The sequence below is a fragment of the Aquarana catesbeiana genome, linkage group LG08 (assembly GCF_042186555.1).
Source record: "Aquarana catesbeiana isolate 2022-GZ linkage group LG08, ASM4218655v1, whole genome shotgun sequence".
Classification (NCBI taxonomy): domain Eukaryota; kingdom Metazoa; phylum Chordata; class Amphibia; order Anura; family Ranidae; genus Aquarana; species Aquarana catesbeiana.
This window is the reverse complement of record NC_133331.1, coordinates 277377880-277394962: the sequence shown is the minus strand read 5'-3', so window position 1 is coordinate 277394962 and position 17083 is coordinate 277377880. Positions and strand designations below refer to the sequence as shown.

The 17083-nt window shown below is 44.5% G+C and overlaps 1 protein-coding gene across 1 annotated transcript in view; it reads left to right on the top strand.

Annotated features, from left to right (window-relative positions):
- The window catches only part of LOC141106512 (uncharacterized), a 58255-nt gene that overhangs the window by 6950 nt on the left and 34222 nt on the right, over window positions 1-17083 (top strand). The window contains exon 7 of the mRNA XM_073597333.1: window positions 3446-4641. Coding sequence (XP_073453434.1) covers window positions 3446-4641 — 1196 coding nt within the window. The remainder of the gene's footprint in view (window positions 1-3445; window positions 4642-17083) is intronic.

Sequence of the window (17083 nt, the reverse complement as noted above, 5' to 3'; positions counted from 1 at the left end):
GGGGAGGAGGTCTGACCAATATTGGTAACATCAGTACGTTTCTGACCGATAATTTAAAAATGTGAATATTGGCCCCCAGTAATCGGCCGCTCTGATAATAAGTCGACCCCTAGTCAGTGGGAACCTATATGAGAGGCAGTAATTGCTCATTGCTCAAGAAACCCCTAGCAACCTCTGTACGAATTGTAGAGTTTCATAGGATCCCTGGTTGAGAAACCCTGCCTTAGAGACTTTTATCTCTCTACTTTCACTCACAAGGTGGTATTCCTAGTCCCCATCACTTCTCTGAGGCAAGTGTCTGAACGCTTATCCTGTAAGGTGTCTTCTCTGGTTTTGCATAGAGACAAAATGGTATAGAGGCCCAGGATATCCTGCTTGCCTACATAGTGGTACAGAGGCCCAGGATATCCTGCTTGCCTACATAGTGGTATAGAGGCCCAGGATATCCTGCTTGTCTACATAGTGGTACAGAGGCCCAGGATATCCTGCTTGCCTACATAGTGGTATAGAGGCCCAGGATATCCTGCTTGCCTACATAGTGGTACAGAGGCCCAGGATATCCTGCTTTCCTACATAGTGGTACAGAGGCCCAGGATATCCTGCTTGCCTACATAGTGGTACAGAGGCCCAGGATATCCTGCTTTCCTACATAGTGGTACAGAGGCCCAGGATATCCTGCTTGCCTACATAGTGGTACAGATGCCCAGGATATCCTGCTTTCCTACATAGTGGTACAGAGGCCCAGGATATCCTGCTTGCCTACATAGTGGTACAGATGCCCAGGATATCCTGCTTGCCTACATAGTGGTAGAGAGGCCCAGGATAGCCTGCTTGCCTAGAGTAATCTCTGCAAATGCAAATTTCACTGGAGAGAGTCGTTTGACAATTAGCGATTGCAGCCAATTACCACTTCCAAGCTACCAGGGTCTGGTGGCAATGTGTCAGCAGGCACTGCAGGAGTCACCATGGCCGTGTATCCAGAAAAGTGTGTGTGCACTCCACTTGGCTGCTTTTTTCGGAGTCCTATCCACTTGGATGGTGCCAGGATTCTGCCCTTAGGCATCCCAGGGTATCAGGAAGATACTGGAACCCGAATAGATACAGCAGGGGTGATTCTTGTCCTGAAAAGAGTCACAATGAATGAGCAGAGCCCTGCCGTTAAGCATCCAGCACTGTCGCCAGCTTGGACACACCCCCACCTAGGGCAATCTCTGCCCTTCACCTCAACCATCTCTATGTGACTCAGACAGACCGTTATTCAAGCTTTTGGTCCCAAGGATCCCCTTTCCTGTCCAGGCACCCTCCACTAGCTTGGCTTTTCAGCATCAAGCCAGATTTGCAAGGCTGCCAACTGGTCTTCAGTTAACACATTCCCTATATTTGAAAAACTAGATGTTTTAGGGCTCATTCGGTGCCAACTTTAGGTATAAGGTATTTCAGGCTGCTCTTTGAGCTGTTTGATTTTTTTTATTTTTTTCTCGCTTGGATTATTAGAATTGTTTGCTGTGTTTCCAACCACTGCTGGACTGCTTTTGGATGTCCCAAAAGTGAATGACGTCCTGTGTCCCTTGGAGGATGAGAAAGAAAATAGGTATTTTGTACTCAACGTAAAATCCAATGGACTCCCAGAAAAGGATTTTACAGGTGAGTACAAAAACCCCATTTGTTTCAATAAGGAGTAGAAATGAAAGGAGAATTGAAAAGGACCAATTTTGTAGATCCAGCAGCTCCTAACTTTTTACAGTATTTTGCAGCTGGAACTTAAGTAAAAAGTAATAGTTAAGCCCAACTCCAAGCAAAAAAAAAAAATTCCCATGCAGTGGAGCTGTGCCCGCACTGCAAGGTTAACTGCTCCTTTTTGTCTAGAGGAGAGAGATTTATTTACTTAATCCTCCGATCCTCACAGCACAAGACCCGTCTGACACCCCCGCGCTCCAGCAGTCTTGAATTGTGGACTGTTCCTCCGCTGAATCGGGGGGTGGGGGGCGCTATTTTCCTGTGGAATGAAGGATCGGGTGAGTATAACTTTCTCCTAACCCCAAGACAAAAAGAGCAGGTGACTTTGCACTTTAAAGGTGGTTGTAAAGGATCAGGATTTTTTTTTTTTTAAACATATTATACTTACCTGCTCTGTGCAATGGTATTACACACAGGGTCCCTGAACCTTCTCTTCTGTGGTCCACCGCTGGCGCTCTAGGCTGCTCCCCTTCTTGGTGCACCCCCATAAGAAGCCATTTCCTATGGTGGTGTACCTTCAGGCTTGCTCCCGTGCCAGGCTGTGTGCATCCATTAACATACACAGAGGGTCTCAGCCCCCCACTCTCTCCTCACAGGATTTGATTGACCGCATAGGGATCCAATGGCTCTCGCTGCTACAAATGGGCACAGTGCTGGATCGAGTGAGGTCTCAGGTAAGTATAAGGGAGTGAGGGGGCAATACTGATACCTAAAACATTTTTTGTTCATGACCAGGGCATTTTTTGCTGTTTAGCACTGTGCTACTTTAAAGAGAAGCTTCAGTAATTTTTGTGTTTATTAAAAGTCAGCAGGTACAAAAACTGTAGCTTTTGACTTTTAATAAACAGTCGCTTACCTGTCCCAGGATCAAGCGATGTGCTCACCAGAGCTGTCCCTTCCCTCAGTCTTCTCTCCTCGGCACAGGCATCTCAAGCATCGGCCCCTGGCAGCTTGCGGCTTCACAGCCGGGTGCCCACTGCGCATGGCCAAGCCATGCTGCGCATTGTGAATGGTCCTGCAGTCTTCTGGGACCTGTCGCAAGGGGAGGGAGGGGGAGAGGAGAACTACCTTTTCAATTGCCTAGGCAATCTGAGCGGAGGTGGGAGCGAGCACCTGTCAAAACCAGGTACCTGAACCCCTCCATCCCAAAAAAAAGTGTCATTTGGAGAAGTGGAGGGGGAGAGAGCATACATGTTGTGAGCAAACCCAACAAAACAGAAATATATCACATAAAATTCCAAATTTATTTTACAAAAATTAAAAAAGACATAGTAGTAAATACATCCATGTGTTGTACCCATGTAAAGTTCATATGTACAACACAGAGAATACTGAGCACATGCTCAGTTTGGTGTGTATTGCTAGAGAGTTTTTTTTACTTGGGAAAGTGCATGCGATCAGCACAGGGCCAGTCAGCACTGTCCAGATAGAGGGTCAGGAGTCTTGCATCCTCATAGGACAATCGGGGTAGAGTGAAAACTCCTCCTACATGTTTTAACCAGACACTGATAGAAGTCATAAGACTGCTATATACTGCTGATGAGAAAAGGTACTTAGCAGTTTATATTTACAAAAACGATTGGATTTCCATGTTCTGTGTACTGTGGGAGACCAGATATAGTGAATGCAGGGTGCTGGGTTTAGTAACACTTTAATTGGATGGAGTTTTATCTATTATATTCATATATGCCGCTTTCATTTTCTCTAGATGGAGAGTATCATAGATATAGTGAAGAGCCTCCAGATGACGGAAGAGAAGTTACATCCGACTCTTCAAAAGAAAACCCGATCACCCCAAATCTTCATCCAGCACCTCAGAATAGAGATCTGTCATTCATTGGGAATGGGAAGCATTTTTCTGGTCACATACACTTCATCATCCAACAAGCAGCACTTAGAAAGGGAGAACTATTCTCTTGCACTCTGTGTGGTACATATTTTACTGATAGGGCAGGACTCCTCTCACATGAAAGATTGCACACGGCACATAAACCATACTCATGTTCTGTATGCGGAAAAGGTTTCCCCTGGAAATCATCCCTTGCCAAGCATGAAAAAATCCACAGGGGAGAGAAGCCATATTCATGCTCACAGTGCGGAAAGAGCTTCATTGAAAGATCCTCTCTTGTTATCCATGAGAGAATTCACACTTGTGAGAAGCCGTTTTCTTGTTCTGAGTGCGGAAAAAGCTTCACCCATAACGGGAATCTCATCGCTCATCAGAGGACTCACCAAGGAGTGAGACCATTCCCATGCTCCGAGTGCGGGAAGTGCTTTAGTCGGAAATCGACTCTTGTCATGCACGTTAGGATTCACACGGGAGAGAAACCATATGTATGTTCCGAATGCGGGAAGACATTTTCTTTAAAGCAATCTTTAATCTCGCATACAAGAATTCATACGGGAGAAAGGCCGTTTTCATGCCCCGAGTGCGGAAAATGTTTTCGCTGCAGGACCCGACTTCTCAAGCACCAGAGGACTCACACGGGGGAAAAGCCGTACGCATGTTCAGATTGCAAGAAATTTTTCTCATCACGAGAATGTCTTATCAGACATCAGAGGATTCACACGGGGGAAAAGCCATATACGTGCTTAGAGTGTGGAAAGTGTTTTGCTGACAGATCGGTTCTCGTCATACACCAAAGAACGCACACTGGGGACCGTCCCTATCCGTGTTCTGTGTGCGGGAAGAACTTTTCTTGTAAACGGCAACTGACCGGACATCAGAAAGTTCACACAGGGGAGAAGCGACATTACTGCGATGAATGCGGGAAATGTTTTAGCCGAAAGTCAACTCTCGTGACGCACCAAAGAATTCACACCGGGGAGAAGCCTTACTCGTGCACGGAGTGCGGGAAATGTTTTTCCGTGAGAAGACGTCTTATTTCACATGAAAGAACTCACATAAAAGACAAATTGTTTTTTTGTTCTGAATGTCAGATATGTTTTGCTGACAAGACAGCATTTGAAACACATCTTAGAACACACACGGGTGATATCGCATGTTCATAGTGAACCAGAAGCTTTTCTGAGCGGACATCAGTGAATTAACTCCGAGGTGAAGCCATGTTCCTGTTACGATTTAAGGAAATGTTTCAGCCGGAAGTTAATTCTCACAACACATGAAAGAGTTCACTCGGGAAAGAAGATGTTTTCAGATTCAGAGGGTGAGAACCATTTTATCTGGGGAAAACAAAGCTGGTTTCTCCTGAACAGTATTGCACGGGGGAGAAGACATTACTACTATAGATGTTTTTCCTTGTAGATTGCAACTTCAAAAAAAACAAGAGGATTTATACAGGAAAGAAACTGTATTCATATTTAAATTATGGCCAGTAGTATTTGTCCAGGGAAAAACCTGATTATGCAGCAGAGAAGCCCCTTATACATGGGCCCAATGCAGGAGATGCCTTATCTACAAAATGAGCCAGATTAGACACAAGGGAGTCTAATGCCGCGTACACACGAGCGGACTTTTCAGCATCAAAGGTCCGACGGACTTTCAACGGAGTTACAATGGACTTTCGAACAACCGGACTTGCCCACACACGAACGGACTAAAGTCCGGTCGAAAGTCCGTTGGTTTGAACGTGATGACGTACGAAGGGACCAGAATAAGGAAGTTCATGGCCAGTAGCCAATAGCTGCCCTTGCGTCCTTTTTTGTCCATCGGACTAGCATGCAGACGAACGGATTTTTCAACCGGACTCAAGTCCGTCAGAAAGGTTTGAAACATGTTCTAAATCTAAAGTCCGTCTGATTTTCGACAGAAAAAGTCCACTGAAGGTCCGATGAAGCCCACACACGGTTGGATTGTCCAAAGGATTTGTTCAGTCGGACCAGTCCGGTTGAAAAGTCCGGTCATGTGTACACGGCTTAACAGTCAACTGTATTCATTCTCAAAGTTTAGATAATCGTTTTCAAAGGAAATCTTTCCTGACAAGTGACAGGTTCTGTGTAAAATCCAACCATCTAATACTCGTCTATCCAGCATTTTGCAACCACTTCCACATGATGTGGTGTTGGAGTTTAGCAAAGACATTATGTTAAGAAAACAGCAGCACGCTCTATATGTCAAAAGGCATATAGCAAGTTCAGCACTCTGCAATTCAGTTCTCAGCAGAACGGCCAGTATACTCTGGCAGAAGTAGGCCAGATGAACACCAGGATCCTGCTGCTCCTATATTAAATTCAACCAGTAAAAGAGCAAAGCAGCAAGGGCACAGAATAAGTGTATAGCATAATTTATTAACCACTTGACCTCTGGAAGGTTTACCCCCCCCCCACCCTTCCTGACCAGGCCATTTTTTGCAATACGGCACTGCGTTACTTTAACTGACTATTGCGCATTCATGCAACAATGTACCCAAATAAAATGTATGTATTTTTTTTCCCTACAAATAGAACATGCAACGCTGTACCCAAATAAAATGTATGTATTTTTTTCCCCACAAATAGAACATGCAGTGCTGTACCCAAATAAAATTTACCATATTTATCGGCATATAACACGCACAGGCGTATAACATGCACCTTCATTTTAGGAGGGAAGTTTCAGGAAAAAAACTTAAATTTTAAATAAAGAACTTTAAAGCAAAATAAGGGTCAGTGCCCATCAATGTAGCCTCACCATTGCCCATCTGCAGCCTCACAATTGCCCATCAATGCCCATCTGCAGCCTCACAATTGCCCATCAATGCAGCCTGATCAATGCCCATCTACAGCCTCACAATTGCCCATCAATGCAGCCTGATCAATGCCCATCTACAGCCTCACAATTGCCCATCAATGCAGCTTGATCAATGCCCATCTACAGCCTCACAATTGCCCATCAATGCAGCCTGATCAATGCCCAGCTACAGCCTCACAATTGCCCATCAATGCAGCCTGATCAATGCCCATCTACAGCCTCACAATTGCCCATCATTGCAGCTTGATCAATGCCCATCTGCAGCCTCACCATTGCCATGAATGCAGCCTGATCAGTGCCCATCTGCAGCCTCACTTCAGATTACTGCTGCCTCGAAGGGGACAGGGAGGGGAGCGGGAGGAGCGCCGTCAGATTACATACAGCGAGAATTTCCTGTTTACTCGGCAGCCTCTTTAATACAAAGTTCTATGATAGACAGAACAGTGGTCCAATTCCGGCCCAGGAGACAGGACTTCCTATTACAGAGGCTGCTGAGTGAACAGGAGATTCTCGCTGTATGTAATCTGATGGCTTTCGTCCCCTTCCTCCCCGTTCCCTCCTAGGCAGCCCAAATTGCAGTATTGGCGTATAACACGCACACTATTTGCACCCGATTTTCAGGGTGAAAAAGTGCGTGTTATACGCCAATAAATACAGTATGTATTTTTTTTCCCACAAATAGAACTTTCTTTTGGTGGTATTTGATCACCTCTGCAGTTTTTGTTTTTTGCTCTATAAACAAATAAAGAGGGACAATTTTGAAAAAAACAATATTTTTTACTTTCTGCTATAAAACATATCCAATAAAAAAATTGAATAGATTACATTTCTTCACGTCTTTTTGGAATTGATATACTAATTTAGGATTCCTGTATGGCACTTACTTGTTTATTTAAATATTTAGTTAAATTGTAATACCATTTATGCAATTCTGTTCACTGGTAACACAGACCTAGCACCCCCCCACCACACATTTTTCTCACTTGCACTAGAATTTTCATCTAGCTTGGGGGATAGCAGCTTTACATGTGTATATTCGCTAACAATTTAATTTAGTGGCGCGAGGTTTAGAGAAATTATTTTTTACATTTTTTCATACATTTAGGCCAATAAGTATTCTGCTACATATTTTTGGGAAAAGAAAACCCCAATAAGTGTATATTGATTGGTGTGTGCGAAAGCTATAGCGTCTACAAACTACAGGATATTTAATTTTTTTTTTTACTAATAATGGCGGCAATCAGCGACTGCGATATTGTAGCGGACATTCTGACACTAACTGACACTTTTTGGGGACCAGTGACACTAATACAGCGATCAGTACTAAAAATATGCACTGTTACTGTACTAATGACACTGGCTGGGAAGGGGGTTAACATCAGGGGCGATCAAAGGATTAACTGTGTGCCTAGCCAGTGTTTTACTATACTGTGTGAGGTGCTTTTACTAGGAGAAGAGATTGAATGTATTCCCTGCTTTGCAGAGACACAAATTTCATCCCTTCCCTCCTGTCAGAACGGTGATCTGCCTTGTTTACATTGGCAGATAGCTGTTCTTTCTCTCTGCCTAACGATCATTGGGTGCCGGAGGACATCGGATACCGTGCACCCGCCGATAGGCTTCCACTGTGTGTAATCGCCCCCTACCCGGAAGAGTCGGATCACGTATAAATATGTGATTAGGGGCACAGATGCCGCCCTGTAGCTGTAAAACTGCTATAGAGTGGACCTTAAGTAATTAAACAAAAAATATAGCACACTTACATATAAGAAGCCTGTAAACCGTCTGAGGAGCAGAAGGGGTATGCTGTGCAGCCAATGGTGAGGATGACAGATAGGTTGCTGATATGCTAAGCCTCTGTGCAGTGAATCTGTACTTGCCAGTTTGGGAGAAAGCCGGCGGTGTCTACAGCCATCCCTCATATACCTCTGAAAGGCAACACAATGTCAATGGAATGGGTGGACGGCTATGTGTTTCAGGGGCCCCTGTCAAGTTTCGACAAACTGGGCAGGGCCCCTAAAACATGTAGCAGTCCACCCATTCCATTGACTTTGTGTTGCCTGTCAGAGGTACATGAGGGACAGCCATAGATGCTGCCAGCTTTCCCCCAAATTGGTGGGCCTGGCTTCAAGAGGAGGGCCCATCAAAAAAAAAAAAAAATTAAAAGTCAGCAGCTACAAATACTGCAGCTGCTGACTTTTAATTGGACACTTACCTATCCAGCGATGCAGGGGATCGAAGCCCCGCTCGTCTCCCCCTCCGTTCAGCGGCGCCGGCATTGCAACTGTGGGCGCCGGGCTGTGGCTTCACAGCCTGGCACCCACTGCGCATGCGCAAGCGGCACCGCGCGCCGTGATTGGCCGCTCAGTCACCTGGGACCTGTAATGGGTCCCAGATGATTGACAGGGGGGAGGGAGCAGAGCCGAGTCCTTCCTGTGCCGAGGGGGAAATGATGTCACCAGCCCAGGCACTAGAAGAGGCAGACTATGAGGGACCCCCTAGCAACAGGCATTTAGAGGTAAGTAAAAAAAAAAAAAAAAATTCAAATTTTTTTTTTTTTTTTTTTTTTTTTTTAGGCACAGTCATGAATTTTTTTTTTTTTTAGGGTGGAACACCACTTTAAGTGCACAGAGGCTTACCATCTCAGCAGCCTATCTGTCATCCTTGCCATTGGTGGCACCGTGTACCCCTTCTGCTACTTAGGCTGTTTACAGGCTCCTTATATGTAAGTGTGCTATGTTTGTTTTAATAAAATGATGCTATACACTGATCCTGCACCCTTGCTGTTTTACTCTTTTACAGAGCATGATGTTACCCCCATATAATGTCACTGTGCTAGGGACTAGTGACTGGTCACAAGGCCCAAGAACTACATCCTAGGAGGACGTCATATGCTTTTGCATATCCAGAAGCCATGGGTATTTTGCAGCAACGGCCAGTGAAAGAAACAGCAGCTGGGAAGTGTTGGAGAGGCAAGTATATGGTAGTCAGGGAGGTAGACTTTGAGGGCCCATTCACAACTGGGCGTTTTCAGCTCGTGAAACGTTTGGAAAATGCTCATCTCAAAAGTTCCAGAACGCCCAACAGGCAAAATCCTATTCATTTAAATGGCCCCTGTTCACATCTGAGCTCAATAAAGTACATGAGCTTCTTTTTTGGCAGATTACAGGCGTTTTTCTGCTTTGTACATTGGCGACCTTTTCGCAGCAAAATCACAGTAAAATTGAGCGACCTTCCACCTGAAATGATACGTTCAGGTGTGAATGCAGCCTAAAGTGACCCAAACGGCTAGGTGACAGGGGCCCTTTACATATTAAACAGCTATTTAGCTGTTCCATTTTGACATTGCAAGTAGTATGTGAATTGGCCATTAATATTTGTATGAAATCTGTACAGTTCTTGAAAAGTCCAGCAATGCATTTTAGCGTTTAATTGTCCATAGTTTCATGTTCATAAGGATTCTTAGAGGTCATGTAAAAAATGAACAGTCTAATGAAGACTTTTGGAAAATAAATGTCTTCTATTTTAAGAGAATGTTATAATCATGCTTCTTTGGATAATTATCTAATGCACACCTGCTATGTAGTTTTTAAATCAAGACCCTAGTTGTGTAACAGCCACAACTATTAACAAGTCTCTTATCTGTAACAGTGCTGGATCTATTAGATTGCTTAACCACTTGTCTACCGGGCACTTTCACCCCCTTCCTGCCCAGACCAATTTTCAGCTTTCAGCGCTGTTGCACTTAAATGACAATTGCGCAGTCATGTAACACTGTACCTATATAAAAAGTGTATATATTTTTTTGAGACAGATAGAACTTTCTTTTGGTGGTATTTAATCCCCATTGGGAGTTTTTATTTTTTTGCTAAACAAACGAAAAAAAGACAGAATATTAAAAAAAAAACAAAAAACGTTTTCTTTGTTTCCGTTATACAATTTTGCAAATACCATATTTATCAGTAAATAACACGCACTTTTTCCCCCTGAAAATAGGGGGCAAATCACGGGTGCATGTTATACGTCGATAGTGTACCTCGGAGGGGAAGGAGGGGGACGAGCGCTGCTGTCATCTCCTGTTTACTCGGCTCTCGCATCACACACACAGTCCGGCCTCCGACACCGGCATTGGACCAGTGTTCTGTCTGTCACAGGAGCTGGTCCAATGCCGATGGTGGAGGTGGGACTGTGTGAGTGACTGCCGACTGAGAGCTGAGTAAACAGGAGATGACAGCTCAGTGATTTCCTACACTGTTCAGGCTGCATTGATGAGAGATGGTGCAGGTGGGCACTGAGGGTGAAAATGGTTATTAATCAGTCTGCATTGAGGCTGAAAATGGGCATTGATAAGGCTGCATTGAGGCTGCAGATGGGCATTGATCAGGCTGCAGATGGGCATTGATCAGGCTGCATTGAGGCTGCAGATGGGCATTGATCAGGCTGCAGATGGGCATTGATCAGGCTGCATTGAGGTTGCAGATGGCTATTGATCAGGCTGCATTGAGGCTGCAGATGGCCATTGATCAGGCTGCATTGAGGCTGCAGATGGCCATTGATCAGGCTGCATTGAGGCTGCAGATGGCCATTGATCAGGCTGCATTGAGGCTGCAGATGGCCATTGATCAGGCTGCAGATGGGCATTGATCAGGCTGCAGTGAGGCTGCAGATGGGCATTGATCAGGCTGCATTGAGGCTGCAGATGGCCATTGATCAGGCTGCAGATGGGCATTGATCAGGCTGCAGTGAGGCTGCAGATGGGCATTGATCAGGCTGCATTGAGGCTGCAGATGGCCATTGATCAGGCTGCAGATGGGCATTGATCAGGCTGCAGTGAGGCTGCAGATGGGCATTGATCAGGCTGCATTGAGTGTGCAGATGGCCATTGATCAGGCTGCAGATGGCCATTGATCAGGCTGCAGATGGGCATTGATCAGGCTGCAGTGAGACCGCAAATGGGCATTAATCAGGCTGCAGTGAAGCTGCAGATGGGCATTGATCAGGCTGCAGTGAGGCTGCAGATGGGCATTGATCAGGCTGCAGTGAGGCTGCAGATGGGCATTGATCAGGCTGCAGATGGGCATTAATCAGGCTGCATTGATGGGCACTGACCCTTATTTTGCTTCAAAGTTGTTTATTTAAAAAATACATTTTTTTCGGAAACTTCCCTCTTAAAATGAAGGTGCATGTTATACGCTGATAAATACGGTAAGTCATTTTTCTTCTTCACTGATAAGGCGGCACTGATATGTTGCACTGATGGACACTGATATGCTACACTGATGGGACTGCACTGATTACTAGTGCCCTGATTATCAGTGTAAATGTCTCCTGTAACTGGAAAGCCGGTTATCGGCTTTTTTTTCGACAGCGCTGAGGAAAGGAAATGCATTTGTTTACATGTCATAGGCTGTGATTGGACACAGCTGATCACATGGTAAAGAGCCTACGTCATCAGCGCTTTACCCTAATTGGTGATGCGCTGTGTCCGAGGGCCACAGCTCACCACCAATCGCCGTGCTGCGCACAAGTGGCGCGATGTGAAGGACATCATATGATGGTAAGGCAGGGGAGGAATAGTGCCCCATTGTTTGTTTCAGTAGGAGAAGTAGCACCCCATTGTTGATGTCAGTGGCAGGAATTAACAATTGTTGGTGTCGTTGGTGTCAGTGGGATGAATAGTGTCACATATCAGTGGGATGAATAGTGTCACATATCAGTGGGATGAATAGTGTCACATATCAGTGGGATGAATAGTGTCACATATCAGTGGGATGAATAGTGTCACATATCAGTGGGATGAATAGTGTCACATATCAGTGGGATGAATAGTGTCACATATCAGTGGGATGAATAGTGTCACATATCAGTGGAATGAATAGTGCCCAAAGGGCCAGATAAAGTCAAGCAAAGGGCCACAGTTTGGAGACCCCTGGTCTACTGCATCAAGAACTACCATTGGGCAAGGCAATGTATGATTTTTTCCCAGAGGAGCCATGTGGAGGGAAAAGAGATAAAGCGGGACTACACTGCATCTGAGGACCAAAAATCAAAAGCGCTATTTGATTAATTTTTTAATATTCAAAGTAAACTTCCCCCATCCCACCATGACTCCACGCTTTTTTTTGCTGAGCAACAACTGTGAAAAACACCTCCTAGCATTTCTGGCCGTGACCATCTTGAGTAAGAGCAGACGACTAATGTAGCATTTTCTTCTTGGAATCCAGCTGTTCTTAGCTCAGGCATAGGAACAGCAAGGTGTGCTTAGCTGAAAAAAATTCTGAAGACTCCTGGGATGTATGACATCATTTGCCATGCCTTGTAACCAGGAAGTAACTGAAGAAATGTAAAAAAATAAAGTTTACCAAAAATACATTGCCAGTTTGGAAGGTTACAGGTTACAGGTATCCCAGTATTGCATTTTTTTTAGCAGTCAATGCTCTTTTATGTAAAATTAGGCACTGGATTGCTTTTACAGGTCCCCCCTCCTGCTGCCCTCCGGTGCCTTTCCAGGCTCTCCTGTCTCACCAGGAAGCCCGGAACTGAAGCCGGTTGTTCCCCCCCGCTTACCATAGAGGAGATCAGGGACCTGGAACATCCCCGATCATCTCTATGGTATAGGAAACCGGAAGCAACGAGTATGTTGTCAGTTCGGTTTCGCCAGATGTAAACAAAGCCATTTTTGATTTGGGAAAGCATCTGATCACAAAGATCTTAGTGTGATCAGATGCTTTTGAGGGCAGAGGAGACATCTGGGGACTAATAGTGCTTGCGCGCAAAGGTGAGCACATACACAGGTCCCACATGCATACCTAAATGGCGATCGCACCAGGCGTGAGGTATCACCACGAACATTAGAGCAAGAGCAATAATTCTAGTACCAGACCTCCTCTGTAACTCTAAACTGGTAACTTGTAAAGGCTATTAAAGTGTCGCCTATGCAGATTTTTAAATACTGTAGTTTGGCGCCATTTTACGATTTACCAAAAAACTAGGTATTATATTGTGTTTGTGTGCATTAAAAATGTATTAAAGTGTAATTTTTCCAAAAAAATGCATTTGAAAAACCTCTGCGCAAATACCGTGTGACATTAAAAAAATTGCAAAACCCACCACTTTAATCTCTAGGGCCATTGCTTAAAATATATATTATATAATGTGTGGGGGTTATAAGTATTTTTCTAGCAAAAAATACTGATTTTTAAAGGTAAACAAAAAAAGTCAGAAAAGGTCTTCAAGTGGTTAAATATGATATACAGTACTTTCCTATCTACAGTGGAACCTTGGTTTACGAGTAACGCGGTTAACGAGCATTTTGAAAGACGAGCAACTTTTTTTTTTTTTTTATTCTGACTCGGTTTGTGAGTGTTGTCTCGCAAAACGAGCAGAATTCAAGCTAATGGGGTGTGCAGTACCGCATTTGGCCAGAGGTGCGGGGGCGCCGGGGACACTCGGAATGGTTCGGGGGCCGTTTGGAAATACTCAGAATCACTCAGGAATAATCTGAAACACTTGGAAATACCTTGTTCTTGAGTGTTTCCGAGTTCAGCCGAGCCGTCCCCGAGTATTTCCGAGGCTCTCCGACGTCCCGCCCCCCCCCCCCCCCCCACCTCTGGACACATGCAGTATTGCATGTAATAGAAGTCAATGCAGAATGAATAATGTTCGTTTCCATTGACTTCTATCTCAATGGAAACGGGCCTGTTTTATCGGACAATCCGACCGTCTGTATGCTTCATCGGACAATTGTTGGTTTTTCAACGGACAAATGTTCGCTGTGCATGCTCTCAAACTTTTCAACAACAAATGTCCGATGGAGGATAATCCGATCGTGCGTACACAAGTCCATTGGACTAAAGTCCAAATTAAAAACACGCATTCTCAGAACCAGTGCTAAACATCAACCAACAATAGCACAAGTTGCCCAAAGGGTGGCGGTAAAGAGCTGAAAAACCACGTGATTTTGTGAAAGTTGGCTGAAAATGTTCTGCCGTGTGTATGCAGAACAAGTTCACGGCCAACGCCCATATGGACAAAAATCAACAGAAAAGTCTGATAGAAGTCCGATCGTGTATATGAGGCTTTAGAAATCTTCCTCTGTCAAAGACATCCTCATCGCTGTAATCTTCCGGTGCAGCGGGGGCCTATACAGCTAAGGGGCTGTCAGGAGCTCTCATCAAGAAAACAACTATGCCCTCCCCTTCCTGCCAGATCCGCCATTTATAAAATCTGTACTACAACTATCAAAAACAGTTTTCTCCATTTTGATTGGAGTGGGTCAGGGTTTGATTCCTTGCCAGCACCAGCTTTAACTGATTCATTGCTGACAGGAATATCTGTCAGAGGGAGCAGAGTGCAGAACTGATTCTTTTGAAAACTGATTTTTAACAATTTTTACACAAGGAATACAGGACAACAATGCAGCATGGAGTACGAGGGTTCCAAGATATATGCTACCAACAGTTGCCGTGACATCAATAGCAATCAAACAAGATTAAGGCCTTCAGTAATGCATCACGTCAGCAAACCTTAGTTAAAAGAGACTACATGTCTAGCCTCAGGTAGGCCACAATTTCACAAGTAACCATACATGTTCAGCCTTAAAGTGGTGTTTCGGCCGAAATTATACTTTTTAAATAAAAATACCCATATAATACACAAGCTTAATTTATTCTAGTAAAGTTAGTCTGTAAACTAAGGTCTGTTTTGTTAGTTTATAGCAGTAGTTTGTTGTTTTATAAACTTACAGCAGGCCGTGGCCATCTTAAGTGTGGGCATCTGAAGCCAGACTGTATTTCTTCCTGAATCTCATCCTTGCAGATCTCACACATGCTCAGTGCAGCACAAGCGATGTAATAGGTTTCAGGTCAGGTTTCCATAGCAACGGCAGTGTCAGAGGAAGTTGCCGCCCCTTCCCAGAAGGCATTGCAAACAGGAAATGATGCGATGGGCCACGGCCAGGGAGGAGGACGTAAAAAATGAATACAGCAGATATACAGTAGGTGCTGAGAAAAAAAAAATTAAAAATATCCAATTCGTTTACAGTGCACAGTTTAGTGAGGGATGCTGAAGAGTTGTAAAAGTGGGTGGAACTCCACTTTAAGCTACTAACAGGTAAGTCCTGTGCCAGTTATGAAAAAGGGACAGAAGAATTCAAAAGAATGAAAGGGAGACAGGATAGGGGGGAGTAGGATGCCCAACTGCCTTGCCCCCCCCACCCATTCCAACACAACTGCGTGCCCCACAGCAAGTTCTGTTCAGAGTCTGCAGAGGGTAGATCAAGTGAAGGGAGTCTCCAAGATGTCCCACAGTTCCCAGACTCAGTTGTGATCATGTAATGAGTTCAGACAGGCGGTAAGGTATTCCATCCTCTTTACGACTTGGATCCTCGCATGAAACTCGACCAAGGAGGGAGGCTCCCCTGTTTCTCTTGGTGTATGACCAGTTTGAACTTGTAAAAATAACACTGCACTTTTTTCTGCTCTCTAAACAGCTGTATGGTCATTCTTCTCTGTGCAGAAAAACAGATTGGTGCTCGTGTGCATTACTTGATGCTTAACAAGCATTGTCTTTTCAGGGAACCGTTTCTAACACATGGCCCAGGTGTACTGCTCTTTACCTATGTGTGATTTTTATGTTGTACAATCTTGTATTTGGCTGGAGTCTAGCTATCTATATTGCGTTTGGTCACTGTGGCTTGTCAAAAAATATTATACTTCTTAAGAGCAATCACCGGAGTGCGGATCATCTTTTCCTCATCAGTCTAGCTATCTGGGCTGACTTGATCTACCTGACACATGCCAGAGCGTCTCCTAATCATCCCGTGGACTTGGTAACTCCAGGAGTTTGGGAGCTGTTGCGTAACTAAGGTAGACATTGATCTCTTGCAGGGACACCTTTTCTATTGAACTAGATAGTCTTTTTTCAACCTATGTTGAGAAACATAGGTTGAAAAAAAGACTAGTGGTGTAGTGGGTAGCACTCTTGCCTAGCAGTAAAAGGGTCGTTGGTTCGAATCCCAACCATGACACTACCTGCCTGGAGTTTGCATGTACTCACTGTGCCTGTGTGGGTTTCCTCCCACACTCCAAAGACATGCTGGTAGGTTAATTGGCTTCTGTCCAAAATAAATTGGCCTTAGTATATGAATGTGAGTTGGGGACCTTGTGGGCTCCTTGAGGGTAGGGACCGAGGTGAGTGTGCAATGTATGTGTGGAGCAGTGCGTAAATTGATGGCACTATATGGGTACCTTAAATAAATAATAATAGATGAGCATTTTAATGAGACACAATGTATAGGGATAGGGACAATTGTAGACACGCACCCACACTCACTCAGGATGGACTGGTCTTTATTCAACCTTACTAACTATGTAACCTAGACAGACCAAGGACGCAAAACAAAAATACATTTGAATTTTCTCCTGCATACAGTGCTTTGATGTCCTCACCTGTCAACTAATTTTCATGGAGTTAGGCCCTGAGTCCATTGAGTGGCTGGTATACCCCCAGGGGTTCTTGTGTTCTCCAAATTCCCCTACCCTACCCACCCCCCTCTCTTTTCTCCCCTCCCTTCTTTGTAATCACCTATAATATGGCTCTTAACTTCCTAATTTACCACCAATAGTAGCTCACACCTTATGAGCCTCTCCTTGCTCT